The sequence below is a fragment of the Megalobrama amblycephala genome, linkage group LG21, assembly GCF_018812025.1.
Source record: "Megalobrama amblycephala isolate DHTTF-2021 linkage group LG21, ASM1881202v1, whole genome shotgun sequence".
NCBI classification, from domain to species: Eukaryota; Metazoa; Chordata; class Actinopteri; order Cypriniformes; family Xenocyprididae; genus Megalobrama; species Megalobrama amblycephala.
This window is the reverse complement of record NC_063064.1, coordinates 20,071,761-20,085,663: the sequence shown is the minus strand read 5'-3', so window position 1 is coordinate 20,085,663 and position 13,903 is coordinate 20,071,761. Positions and strand designations below refer to the sequence as shown.

General features: G+C 35.1%; 1 protein-coding gene and 1 long non-coding RNA gene across 5 annotated transcripts; one reads left to right on the top strand and one right to left on the bottom strand.

Moving 5' to 3' along the window:
- Positions 1 to 2,727: 2,727 nt before the first annotated feature.
- On the bottom strand, positions 2,728 to 12,465 carry LOC125256883 (NLR family CARD domain-containing protein 3-like). 4 transcript variants are annotated; one of them, XM_048173183.1, is made up of 5 exons: positions 12,378 to 12,465; positions 6,160 to 6,310; positions 5,931 to 6,035; positions 3,390 to 5,318; positions 2,728 to 3,290 (listed from the first exon to the last, which is right to left on the bottom strand). In XM_048173183.1, exons 2-5 carry the CDS (start codon positions 6,288 to 6,290, stop codon positions 3,260 to 3,262), a joined length of 2,196 nt encoding a protein of 731 aa, XP_048029140.1. In that variant the 5' UTR covers positions 6,291 to 6,310; positions 12,378 to 12,465; the 3' UTR covers positions 2,728 to 3,259. The 4 variants fall into 4 exon arrangements, with proteins under 4 accessions (XP_048029140.1, XP_048029142.1, XP_048029143.1 ...); XM_048173185.1 differs by having other exon boundaries at positions 6,160 to 6,295; positions 12,378 to 12,452; XM_048173186.1 differs by having other exon boundaries at positions 2,728 to 5,318.
- LOC125256884 lies at positions 8,947 to 11,922 on the top strand. Its single transcript, XR_007182206.1, has 3 exons — positions 8,947 to 9,123; positions 9,237 to 9,370; positions 11,325 to 11,922. It is a non-coding gene; the product is annotated as an uncharacterized LOC125256884 (long non-coding RNA).
- Positions 12,466 to 13,903: the final 1,438 nt, after the last annotated feature.

The window sequence follows — 13,903 nt, the reverse complement described above, 5'->3', positions numbered from 1 at the left end:
CACAGCCCAGCATAAACACTCCTGATAAATCATGTGTTATGAAAGCGTCTACGTTCACAAACCACTGTTAATTTGAACAGAAAAATAAACATACTGTATAAGGGATTTGGCATGGCAGAAAACGCACAAAGAGCTCCCTCTGTAATCACCAAAAAGTTGTTATATTACTTTATCTCACTTCTGTTATAATAATTGAAGCTGAGCAAATCTCCACACACCACACAGCGCTCAAAACACCGGCGTTTCTCTTCAGTTCTAACTTAAACACCTCTGATTGACCTAATCCAAAAAATAAATGAAATTAAAATGTAAATCCCTCTTTTTCTGCCTAGTTCTCATATAGGCACGCGCCTATAGAATAGGCCTGCCTATTCTAGACCATAGGGCTGCACAATTAATCAAGTTTGATATCCTGATTACAATTACGGATGCCACAATTATATAATCGTTCAAAGGAGCAATTACAAAAAAAGTCCACTTACATTATTCTGTGTGCGTAAGATAACTTAAGTTAGATAACATAAGATAACATAAGTTAACTTAAAGATTTTTTCCCATTGTTTTAATTTTAGTTTTAGTACAACATAATACCATGCATATTTATATTTTTACTTATTTAAAGCAACTAAACCAATGTATATTTGACAATGAGGCTTAATACTATAGAAAAGCAATAAAAGTTTTTCAGAAAGAGTGTTTTCAGCTTGTTTGTTTTGATATAATATGGCATGCAGTCACTTCAAATAATGGCATAAAGCTATTCAAAACATCATTCAGCGTACATTGTGATCATTGTAATTAATAACCGCAATTACAATTTCAAGGGAATAATCAACAATTATGATCTTTGTCATAATCATGCAGCCCTACTAGACCACGACAAAAACATGAATAATTCTGATAATCCTGCGATTCTAATGTAAATCATTTGCTGTTTTGTTTGTATAATTACTCCAGTGAACTAGCTGTTGTTTTGTTTGTATTAATTTTGATGAACACGATAAAGAGTTGGGACATGTGGGCTTTTCTTCTTTCTTTTGACTGAGTTATTCCTAAAACTCAGTGAGAATTACATCACAGTTTAGAGTTCTCTAGAATGAGTGGCCAACTAGTGCTTATTCCTGGGTTTACCATCATTGCAAAGTTGCTTGTCACTGCAAAAAGAGTATTTGATGGAACCAAGCTGCCAAAATGACTCTTTTCTACTTCCTCCTGATCACTTCTGGAAGCAGAACAGCAGCGGTGAGCAATGAGGAGATGAAAAGAGAGATGCAATGATATCACAGTGCTTCCCACACATTGACTTTACTTGGGCGGGCCGCCCAGGTATAATAACGGCCGCCCAAGTATATTTGGAGACACATTTTTGCTTTTATTATTTTTACCCTCTTATACTTTTATATCCGCCCAAGATAATGAAACCATCCGCGATCAATTAACTATTCGTTTCATACCTGCTCATTATGTGTGTTGTACTGTTTAATTCTTCTAACATTCCTACGGGTGCTGCATTTTGCAAAGTCACAAGGGGGCGCTGTTGTATAATAAAAGGGCCACGACTTTGGAATACTCTACCTTTAGAGATTAGGCTGGCCCCTTCTTTGCCTATTTTTAAGTCCTTGCTAAAAACTTTTTTATTTTCCTTAGTGTACTGATTACCGTGATATGTTAAACTTTTAAATAGGTGTTTTTCTATTTTCTTCTGGTTTATTTTTATGTATGTGTGATATTCTTGCTCTTCTGTAAAGCACTTTGGTCAGCCTGGGGGCTGTTGGAAATGTGCTATACAAATAAAATTGAACTTGAACTTGAACAAGCCCACACAACAACGCTTCAAAGTGATTCTCAATCAATGTGCGCAGATTTATGCCAAGCGATTGCTAATGAACTCAAGTTAATGAGTTATTACAATGTCTACTTCATGGCCTTTATATAAAATGTTTTAGACGATTGTAAGAATCTGAAGGATCAGCCTGCAATAGTACAGATATTTCAAAATAAGAGTCCCGTTGTATTTCGTGCTTGTTTATAGTTTAAATTATTGTAGTCTCCCCCACAGAAAGAAAAGACTATTATTTGACACATATATTATTCATTATATAAATTTTACTAGTAAAATCTGTGTTCCATTCACTGAGAGAGACACTATATGACAGCAAGGAGAACACAGGAAAAGGAGAACTATTTAAATGCTGTAATTTTGCATAATTTACAATGCATAATAATGCATAATATTAGTATGTAATTAAATTGTAATAGTATGCTATGTAATTAAAATTAATTTAAATAAATAAAAAATACTGTTAAAAATCACACATTATTTGTTTGTCACATGTAGTAGACCATTTTTGTGTTGTGGGTAATAGGAGGATTTTTCACCCGGCTACCACCGCAAGTATATTTCAAACCTGTGGGAAGCACTGAATCAGCCAATCAAAACAGACGTCATTTATCATAAACCGAGCGTTTCTGATAGACGGTCACAATGAGGGTGGAGATATTCAAGTTTTGAACATGTATGACTTTTGTGCAAAAGTATCTAAACATTCTTAAATCAAGACACATTTACTTCAGAAAAATTATAATAAAGTCTTGTTTTCTGAAAAGAAAAAGTAAAAATTGCCAAAGGGAAGAAAAATAATCTTGTCTGTTTAAATTAAGATTATTTTTCTTCCCTCATTGGCAGATATTTTTATGTGTGACTAATTAATGTACGTGTGTGACCTGTTGAAATGTAAGTTCAATATTTTATTTTGACATTAATGTAGTCTCAATGCTAACAGAGTAAATATATGTTAGAAAACTAGACCTTTATCACTCATAATATTCCCATTCACAGTAATCCACCTTCTCTATCGTTTCATTTATTTATGGCATAATCACACCTCTTTAAATATATAATAATGTAAAACACTGGCTGGTGCTATACAGTAAAAAGTAAGCACACTTCAAGCACAGCCGTCACTGTAATAGTTCACTGTAACAGTCGTCAAATAGCTGAACATTAAGCATTTATGAAGAATAATTACAGAAGATTAAATGTCATAATGATATATTATTATTGCTATTAATATTAGCAGTAATTTATGTCATTTTATCTTCATTCACAAGTGAAAATGTCTCAATTCCAGCTTTACTGATCAATGGTGTTGACTGTCCCTTTGCGCCACCTGGTGGTGATTTCACCAACGAGTTTCACACGTGACTGGGTTGTGTTTACCCGCTGCCGTAACAGGCGTTTTAGTGACTATCTACTGAATTAAAGAGGCGTGTCGTGACCCTTTAAGATCCTGTTATTGAGGAGAAAATCTCTCATTTAGGAACCATTATTTTAAAGGTGTCAGATTCATGATTAAATATGATACTTTAGTTAATGATTAAACACTCACAGGGCTTTTCTGCAGTTGATCACAGCTGGTATCAGTCTTCTTCTCCCCTCAACTGATGTGGTGTATTTCATGGTGTTCAGCTCATCCAGCGGCTCCTCTGAGATCTGAATCATGTAGGAGATTGTTGAGCAGTGAGACGGAGAGAGAAACTTCTCTGAGTGTTTGTCTGATTTCACAAACTCCTGAATCTCTCTGGACAGAGACTGATCTTTGACTTCCAGCAGACAGAGGAACAGATTGATGGATCTTTCAGTGGAGAGATCTCTATATTGATCTTTGATCTTCTCTTTAATGTCCTGTGTGATTCTCCTGATGCTCTCTGAGCTGTTCTCTGTGTGTGTCAGTAGATCCTGTAAGAGTCTCTGATTGGACTCCAGTGAGACGCCCAGCAGGAACCGCAGGAACAGATCCAGCTGTCCATTCTTACTCCTGAGGGATTTATCTACTGCTGATGTTAGTAGAGTGTACAGAGAGTCTTCATCATACAGAGAGACTTTATCATCCAGAGAGACTTTATCAGATCTGTAAAATTTGAATTCATCCAGTGGTTTCTTGCTCTTGATCACATGTGAATAAAACTCATAGAAAGCAGCGAGAAACTCTTGAAAGCTCAGATGAATGAAGCTGTAGACTTTCCTCTGATGAATCACAGATTCCTCCTTAAAGATCTCAGTGCAGATCCCAGAATACACTGAGGCGTCAGTGACGTCTATGCCGCTCTCAATCAGGTCCTCCTCATAGAACATCACATTGCCCTTCATCAGCTGATTGAAAGCCACTTCAGCAAGTTTTACAATCATTTCTCTGTTGGACTTAAGGAGTTTTTTTGGATCTCTCTCTTCATACTTCTGATTCCTCATGTTGATCTGGATCAGCAGGAAGTGGATGTACATTTCAGTCAGCGTTTGAGGGATTTCTGCACTCAGATCTTCTTTCAGGAGCTTCTGAAGCACAGTGGATGAGATCCAGCAGAAGACGGGTATGTGGCACATGATGTGGAGGCTTCTTGCTCTTCTGATGTGTGAGATGATTCTGCTGGCTTGATGCTCGTCCCTGATTCTCTTCCTGAAATATTCCTCCTTCTGAGGCTCATTGAATCCCTGAATCTCTGTCAGACGGTTGATGTATTCAGATGGGATCTGATTGGCTGCTGCTGGTCTGGAGGTGATCCAGATGAGAGCAGAGGGAAGCAGGTCTCCTCTGATGAGGTTTGACATCAACACACCCACTGATGAAGTCTCTGTCACTTCAGAAACTTTCTTTGACATCAACACATCCACTGATGAAGTCTCAGTCACATCAGAAACTTTCTTTTTGCCTGAAAACCTCAATCTCATTCTGCTTTCATCCAGACCATCAAAGATGAACACAACTTTACACTCCTCATAAATCTTTGAGTCCAGATCTTGAAGTTCAGGATGAAAGTCCAGCAGAAGTCTGTGAAGACTGTACTGATGATCTCGGATCAAGTTCAGCTCTCGAAATGGAAGCACAAACATGAAATCTACATCCTGATTGGCTTTTCCCTCGGCCCAGTCCAGAATGAACTTCTGCACAGAGACGGTTTTTCCGATTCCAGCGATGCCTTTAGTAAGAACAGTCTTGATCTGGTGTTTCTCCTCACATCCTGGTTCAGGTGAGGCTTTAAAGATGTCATTGCAGTAGATTGGAGTGTCTTGTGAGTGTTGTGTTCTGGCTGTTTTCTCCATCTGTAAAACCTCATGTTCTTCATTCACTCCTTCACTCTCTCCCTCTATGATGTAGAGCTGTGTGTAGATCCTGTTCAGGAGAGTTTCATTCTCCTGGAGGTTCAGTCCCTCAAATAATCTCTCATACTTGTTCTTCATGCTGGTTTTGAGCTGCTCTTTGACTCTCTGGACTTCATCATCTACTGCTTGAGGAGAATCCTGGTCTCCAGTCTGATCATCTCTGATTGGAAACAAAATACAAACATAAAAACATGTTAATCAATAAATCATGCAAGGAACAGCAACACATTTAAGAGAGAAGTGTCAGTTTAACAGACTCCTGTTATATTCCACATATTTACATTAAACTTTAACATATTTTCTGGAATTTAAGTCACATTTTCTATCATCTGAAATGTGCTGCATCTTATATTTGTCTGTTTTGGACTCTTATGTAGAAGTTTTGGTCTCTTAGATTCCCGTCCTAGTTTTGTCTTGATTATTTGGGCTTTAAAAGACACTTAATATTCAGTTATCGATTAAATATTTCAGTGAAGATTAAATAATATTGGTTAAATATCATCAATATGACGGCACTGAAACTCTCTCAACAATGTAATTTTTCACCCGTTGTGACTTACAGTCAGTTGTGATTTATTTTCTGGAAAATACTGTAACTGTTTCCATGACAACTAAAATTCTGCTTTCTGCTTAGACCTGTACATATTTGAACATTTCATTATATTTATCTATATAAGTAAACACTGACATTGTACATTTATTTTATTATAAATAAGTGCCTCAAACTAGTTTCACTGCAGCAGGAAACTCACTAAATAATGGTGATAATCACCTGGGGTCAGAGATCACTGCTCCATCACTGAAGTTAGTAGGAGGAGGCATGGATTGATTGCTCTTCAGAGACACACAGCTGGGATCTGGAGATGAAGATCCCTTCCTGAAGATATTTAGATATATTAATAATTCATAAACATCTTTACACTGTAATTAACATAATATAATTAATTCAAATGCTGTTGTGTAAGTCAGTCTATTGTCTCCAGAACAAGACAGTGTCTTACCTGGGGTCAGAGGTCACTTGTCCATCACTGAAGTTAGTAGGAGGAGGCATGGATTGATTGCTCTTCAGAGACACACAGCTGGGATCTGGAGATGAAGATCTCTTCCTCTTCCTTGTCTCAGAGTCTGACATCTTCCCTGTATATGGAAACACTGGGAACATTACATTAATATTACATTTCTGCATTTAGCAGATGCTTTAATTACAAGTAATTTACAGTGTGTTGATTTCAGCACATATCCCAGTGAACAACATGTGCTCTGAGAATGTCTTAATACTAATTTATGAAAACATTATTTCTAAATATTCTTTGAATGATCAAAATGTTTCTTAGTTAGGTGAACACTAAAGCAATATTTCATTTGATCATTCTGGAAACATTAAGGGAACGTTACTTTTGAATGTTTTCTGAATGTCCTGATAAAGTAGAAGTTAAAAAGAGACATTCATCTAACATTTGACACTAACAGATAACTTTCATTCATTATATCATGATCTAACAGATAACAAACCATCTATTAAAGTTACTGGAAAGACATTTGTTCATGAGTTTGAGAGAACATTAATCTTGTTATTTAGGATGTTCTCTGTGAACATCAAAGATAATATGAACACAACAAAGAACTGAATCATTAAATGATTAAACTAGAGCTGGGCAACATATATTTCATATCAGTGGATATTGATAATCATCAGGATAAATGTCAAATCTTTATTTCTTTCAAATAAAGGCAGATTTCTCCTCCTGAGGTAAAGTTGTAGAAACCAGAACATGACAAACACTTGCAAACAGGTGAACATTTCATACATCTGAGGTACAATATTCACAACATTTATAACAATAACAAAATACATCAAAATATGCAGTAAACTCTAGTAAAATCATTTTTCCTGAACAAAATTAAGGAATCAACCCTGCTTTACCCTTGTCAAAAAATCCTAATGGAATTTCATTTTATCCTTTAGGATCTTATTGGATTCTTGGAATCCTATTGGACATTCTGAAAGATTTTAATGGAATTTTATTTTGTCCTGTAGGATCTTAATGGATTCTTGAAATCCTATTGGACATTATGAAAGATTTTAATGGAATTTCACTTTGTCTTGTAGAATCTTATTGGATTCTCATTATACTATTGAACAATCAGATTTATTTGAATGGATTTTCACTTTGTCCTATAGGACCTACTGTATTCTAATAATCCCATTGAATATTCAGATTTATTTTAATAGAATTTCATGTCCTTTAGAATCTTATTGTACATTGTGATTTTATTTAATGGAATTCTACTTTGTCCTGTGATATTTTTTTATTCTACTTATTAATTAATGAATTATTTTTTAGAGTAACTTTACTTTTTTAGAGTAACATTGTGTGTATGTTTTTTTTTGTTTTTTTTTTGTGATTTATGAGGTCATTTCATATGAATACACACCACACTAGAGGGACATTTTGTATTGCGAGGACAGGGCCGGTGTCCTCATTATTCAGACAATGTAGAAGTGCAAAATCAAAATTTCTGCTCATATCCCCATAGTTCACAATTACCTGATTTTGTGTATAAGCTGTGTATCGAGACAGCGCCCCCGTAGGTGGTTCTGTGGTACTGCACCCCCTCCCCTCGTGTTTGGAATCGAGGCATTTGATTGGCTGACAGCCGGGAGTCCTCTTAATTTCTGGTTTTGTCAAACTTGTGTATTAATTTAAATGTTAATACAGTTTTCTAATTATTAAAAATACATTTTATATATATATATTATATATATAATTTATCAATCATAAATTAAATATATAAACGCAGAGTGATGAAAGTCATTTGAAAGTTGTTATCAGTCAGTTTAAGTAACGTTAGTGATGCGTCATAATCATTTCCTGTTGGACCGAATGGAAACTCTGTAGCTGAGAAGACATCTATGATTTGGACCTGTTTGAAGTAACTATTATACGAAAGGTAAGACTAATGTTTATTCGTCAGTTTAACTGCATGTTCAGTTTGTGCATGTTTTGTAGTCTCCTCGCTGATCGTTTACATTCAGAAAGCAGCTAGCGCGATGCTAACGGTCCGTTATTAGCACCATTAGCATCGCGCGCTAGCTGCTTTCTGACAGTGATTGTCATTCTGTTAACAGATTGTCAGGAGGGAATCAGAGATGCTTGTCAGTTAGTTTTAACTTGTTTTTTTGTCATCAATATAATTGTATCTGTAACATAATTTGTCTTGCAAGTAGCCGTCATAATATTGCGTTGTCATGACTACAATCTGTGAAAGGGAGGGGTTTCCCATTCCCACCCAGTACAGTATCCTGACATGCTGCCCACATGAAGAAATACTGTAGTAAACTATATTATTTGTAGGATACTGTAGCATAATATATCATTTACTACACTACAACATATTGTAGTATTAACTATATTGAACTGATAAACTGTAATAAAGAATATATTGTAGTATACTTTAGTTTTTACTACAGTAAACTGTGGTGTATTGAACCCTATAGTTGTAAAAACTTAGTACAGTATTGGGTAAAGTAATTTGCTTATATTACTATAGTAGATTTACTAAATCCTCTATAGAATTACCACAACAAATTCGTTCAAGTTACTGTAGTAACTTTACCATATGTTTAAAAAACACTAGAGTATTTACTAAAAATAATTATATTATTTTTTTCGTGTGGGTTCTGTTAAATATTACTACTATTAGCTTGGTTTAAAGAGATTAAGCAACTAAAGAGTTCAAGATGTGTTCTTGTTAACTTGTTAATACACTCCGTACCAATAGAACTGTCAGTCTTAACATTTATACTGAAAACAAACTTGCTGAATAATGGCAAATTTAAACTTATTGAGGGTTTTTTTTTTTTATATGACAGCAGACACATCAAATAATGTCTGAAAGCCCAAGCCATTGGAGGATACATACAGATATCACTTCAGAAGACAGATGCATCAATGCTTTTAAAGGTTAGTTAAATGGTTTGATAGCTGTAAGTTAAAGTGAAATTAATTTGTTTAATAAAGCTTTCTCAGGTTGATGTTATTTACAGTGATGATTTTTCTTCTCTGTTGTTATGTAGGGAGAGGTGTTCAGCTGTACTGAGTTTGATAAAGGGGATTTTCTGCTGAGGAGACTCGAGCAGTGAAGAATATATCATCATGATGCCCTCAAAGTTATCATGTTTGAGTTTCATTACGATGGAAAACTCCTCTGGTATGTAAAAGTGTTTAATGTGTATGTAAGATTGTAATTATGACCCTGTTTACACATGATTTGGTCGATCCGATCACTGGGAGTTGGGAGACACATTGCCATTTGCACTTTTGTTCATTTTCATCCACTTCTGTCCTGATTTTGTATATAGTGTAAATATTCAATTAATGCTGGACAGTTTGAGCAAAAATCTGTATTACTTTTTTTCTTTCTTTTTTTCTTTTTAAAGATTATGGCGGTTTCATGATATTATATAAATTATATATATATATATATATATATATATATATATATATATATATATATATATATATATATAAAATTATATATATAAATATAATATTACAGGCGTTAAATTGGGATTTTTTTACGTGGGGGGGCTCTGGTTTCAGGGGTGCATGTGTATGCGAAGACTACAAAATCATATCAATTGACAAACTAAAGTATAATGAGTTGCAGTGAACACTAAAATGCTGATCAAAATCATTCTATAGATGCTGGTAGTGTGCAAATCTACATCTGATGACAATAAAATCTTTCTGTAGGCCTGTGCTTTGTGTCAGTATCAAATATAAGAGTGATGCTACCATTAAAGGAGAGAATCTAAATACAAAATACAGTGCTTGACATTAAGCCTTGTTTTATGCTTGTCCCTTGGACAACTAAAATGGTCATTTACTTGTCAGAGTAAAAAAGTAGCTTGCCTGGAAAAAAATAGGATTTTTTTTGTGTGTTGTAAATATAATTTATTCTGAAACAAGCAACATTCTCATCACTGTTTTATCAGCAGTGACATATTTAAATCTGCATATTTATGTTATTTACCCTGGGGGTATTTTATTAAGGGCATTCCCCCACAATCTAATTACATTTATGTTTAATCTTTTATTTCAAATTCTTACATTTGATAAATTAAAATAGTAAGACACTATAGGGCTGTTACCAAATTAAATAATTTACATTGAAAAAGTACAACTGAATTCAATAATGATATAAAATTCTTTAAATATTTTTGAATATGCAAATAAGAAATGTTGGTGGGAAATTTATACTTTTAAACATGAAATTAAACCACCAGTAGATGGCGGCAAGTGACCGTCTTAATGAGTGAGCCACTGATTCATTTATTCAAATGATTCATTCAAAAGGCTGAATCAATAATGAAGCAGTTGTATATGATTGGGACATTGAATCTTCACTCAACCGATTCGTTCAGAACGCTGAATCATTCAAAACGGCTGAGAGTAGCTGAGAGATGCGCTGGTTCTGCTTTGTTTGGAACTATTTTCGCCGCTACAATAGAACAAAAAACAGGCAATATTGCTCCCAAAATGTAAGTCATTAATATTATCTACTTGTTTATTGAACTGTTGTATAAAATTAGTGTCAATTTCAACCGAGGTGATATGTGATCATATGTCGTAAATAGCTATAAAAACCCCACATATGAAATTTTTATTGCAACATGATAACTGAGTTTCTTTGTGTGAGCAGAGCTCATTTGTTTTGAATTCTCCTCAAGAGGTTACGTGAGTCTCAACAGCGCAATATCACCGCCAATGTAACTTACATTACATATATTAATATCCACTCTCAATCGCCACTTAAGCTAAATAAATCATTCTCGCGTTATGGTTGTTTTTGACATTTTAATCAAGCTACTTATCTGGTCAGGCAAGTAAAATTATTTTTCACATCAAAAAATCCACTTGTCCCGCAGTCCCGGACAAGCGTATGACAAGCCCTAAGCCCATGTGCCGGGGCTCAGCCCCGGACGGCCCCGGCGCAATTTAACCCCTGTATATATATCATACAAACACCTTTGTAATAGAAAACAAGAACTAGTTTTAGGCTCAGCCTTGAGGAGTTTTGTTGTGTACATATATGGCAAATACCATTCCTCAATAATTGTAATGTTTTGTAAACTTGCGTTCTGTTTATTTCTCTCTTACAGGCTACATCAAAAATAAATTCAATGTTGAAGCAAATATAATTAAGCATTCTCCTAGCAATGCGCAGACGAATGCAAGTTGGCAAAAAGGCACCACAGTGATTGTGTCAGTGTGTGTAAACCAGACTGATTTCTGGAACATTGTATTTGAACATTAAACATTTTTGTTTGTTTGTTTTTGTCTGTAATGAAGCCTGTCATGAATATAATCTAGACAGTAAAAAAAGGTAATACATTCAATATAATTCAAGTTATGAAAGAAGACTAAATTAATTGAAATAAAAAATGAAAATAAAACATGAATTTGTTGATTTGTCTCATTTCAAATCACGTCTGACATTTATAATGTGACTGCAGGTTATGCAACAGGCATTGAACAATGAAAAGTGTCTACATTGAGGTGTTTAAGTAAACCGTAAAACACAATCAAAAACTACCATTGGTTAGTTAAGGATACAGAAGATTAAAAAATAAATAAATAAATACAAAATTACATATAGTCCTGAATAGGAATAGGGGCCCATTTGGATCCTATTAAAATCCTGTAGAAATTATCCTACAGGATATTTATTTATTGTCTTATAAGACAATTCCCACAGAATCCTATAGGAATCCATTAGGAATATTTTAGGACAAGACATAAATATCCTATAAGATAGTTCCTAATGGAATCCTATAGGATTGGTTCCAAAATATGATAGAAATTCTTATTGGAATCCTGTACAGATTTCTTATTGGAATCCTTTAGGATTTTTTGACAAGGGAATTGTTCCCTATACAACATTATAATTATCAGAAGACAAGAAAATGTTTCACAGGTCAAGTTACATCTACTAAATATAGCTTCAGTGGAAATATCTTCACGGTTTTGATATAATCTGGATAAAGATTAGAAAAGTGAAGTCGCAGATCCCGTATAATTCCTGACGCCATTTTATGTTCGTCAGTTTTTGTTGTTGTCAGTGAACAAGAGTGTGTCACGATCATATAAACACACAGAACAACATCATATAACAACATGACACGATATTAAATAAAGCTGATAACTGAACTTACCGTCAAACTCACTGATGTTCGTTCAGCACCGACACTTCAAGATCGGGTCAAAACGAAACCGAAACAAACATTATTTCTTCTTCTTCTTGTAGGATTCCGGCAGTGTAGACACTGCTAAGAGTATTACTGCCCTCCTCAGGTCAACATTTAAACTAAATTCTCACACACAGTCCTGTGTCATGAAGAACTGAAGAACTTCCTCAGTGATCAGTTTATGCTTATTACTGTGTCCAAACAAAGATAAAAACAGAAAAAGCCTCAACTCCAAGTCCTGCTAGTTTAACAAATAATATATTTCTTTCTACCCTATATTTTCTACATTCCAGGAAAACACACCTTTTCCAGACTCCCACATTCCCATAGTCCAGAAACATGTTTTCCTGCTATACATAAAGAGTACTTTAACCCACAGTGCTCCAACCTCAATCCACACAGTTTCACTGAATTCCTGCGGGATATCAAAGTACAGAAACATCTTTTCTTAATGTCAGGTTTAAAGAAAAGTAGTGTGTACCCCTAATTTCCTTTTCCCACCCAATTTGCCATTCTTTTATTAAGTCCTCTTTAATTCTTTCTCTCATTTCCACTCTCCCAATAACACATGAACTTCTCCTTCTATTCCTAAGCTCAATGTTATCCACCTGCTCATTCCCCTCACCCTGTCATGCCCGGGAACCCAGATAAAACTGATATCGCAATCAAACCTAATCCTAAAAATCACATTCAAGATGTCATTTACAATATCAGGACGAGCTTTAGATCTTCCTGCTCTTAAATGTTGTAGAGCATCAGCAGAATCAGAGCAGATAATGACTTCTCTAGGTCTGACTTCCTCAATCCACCACAGAGCCCATAGAATTGACATTAATTCAGTAGTGAACAGAGCTTCCATTAGAAATGTGCCGTCCAATCTTCAACCCTAGCTGCTCCACATACACCCCAAATCCTGCTCTCCCACTAACTGGATCTCTAGATCCATCTGTAAAAACAATCATCTCACTGATTCAATGAAGATATTCCACTATTTCTGGTGTAACCTCCCACTTATCTTTTTCCTGAAGGAAAGCAAGCTCAATATTCAGTTCAGGCATCATCCGATAGGGCACAGGTAACCATCCTGCATGCTCTACAATACCTCCCTGTTCCATAAACATCTTCCTAGCTCTCTGATTTACTTTGACAACAAATATATTGTATTTATTATCTCCAGTAAACTCTTGTAACAGATCTTGCTGTGAAGGTATGATTTCACCCGCTGAGTTTTGCCCAGTACTGTAACCCTAAGTTAATGTGCTTTAACCATAAGGGCATTTCTCCCATTTCAGTGAGCAGCCATTTTCCAGCCAGACCTCTCATAACATTCAAAACTTTCACACTTTAACACAATTTTACCCACATGCACAGCCCAAGTCATGTGCTCTTCAAACCAAATGCCTAAACATTTAAAAACCTTCACCTTCTCCAGTGGAGACCCATACATACACAGCCCTAGATTAGGAAACTTTCTTTTAAAAACAAATACCATA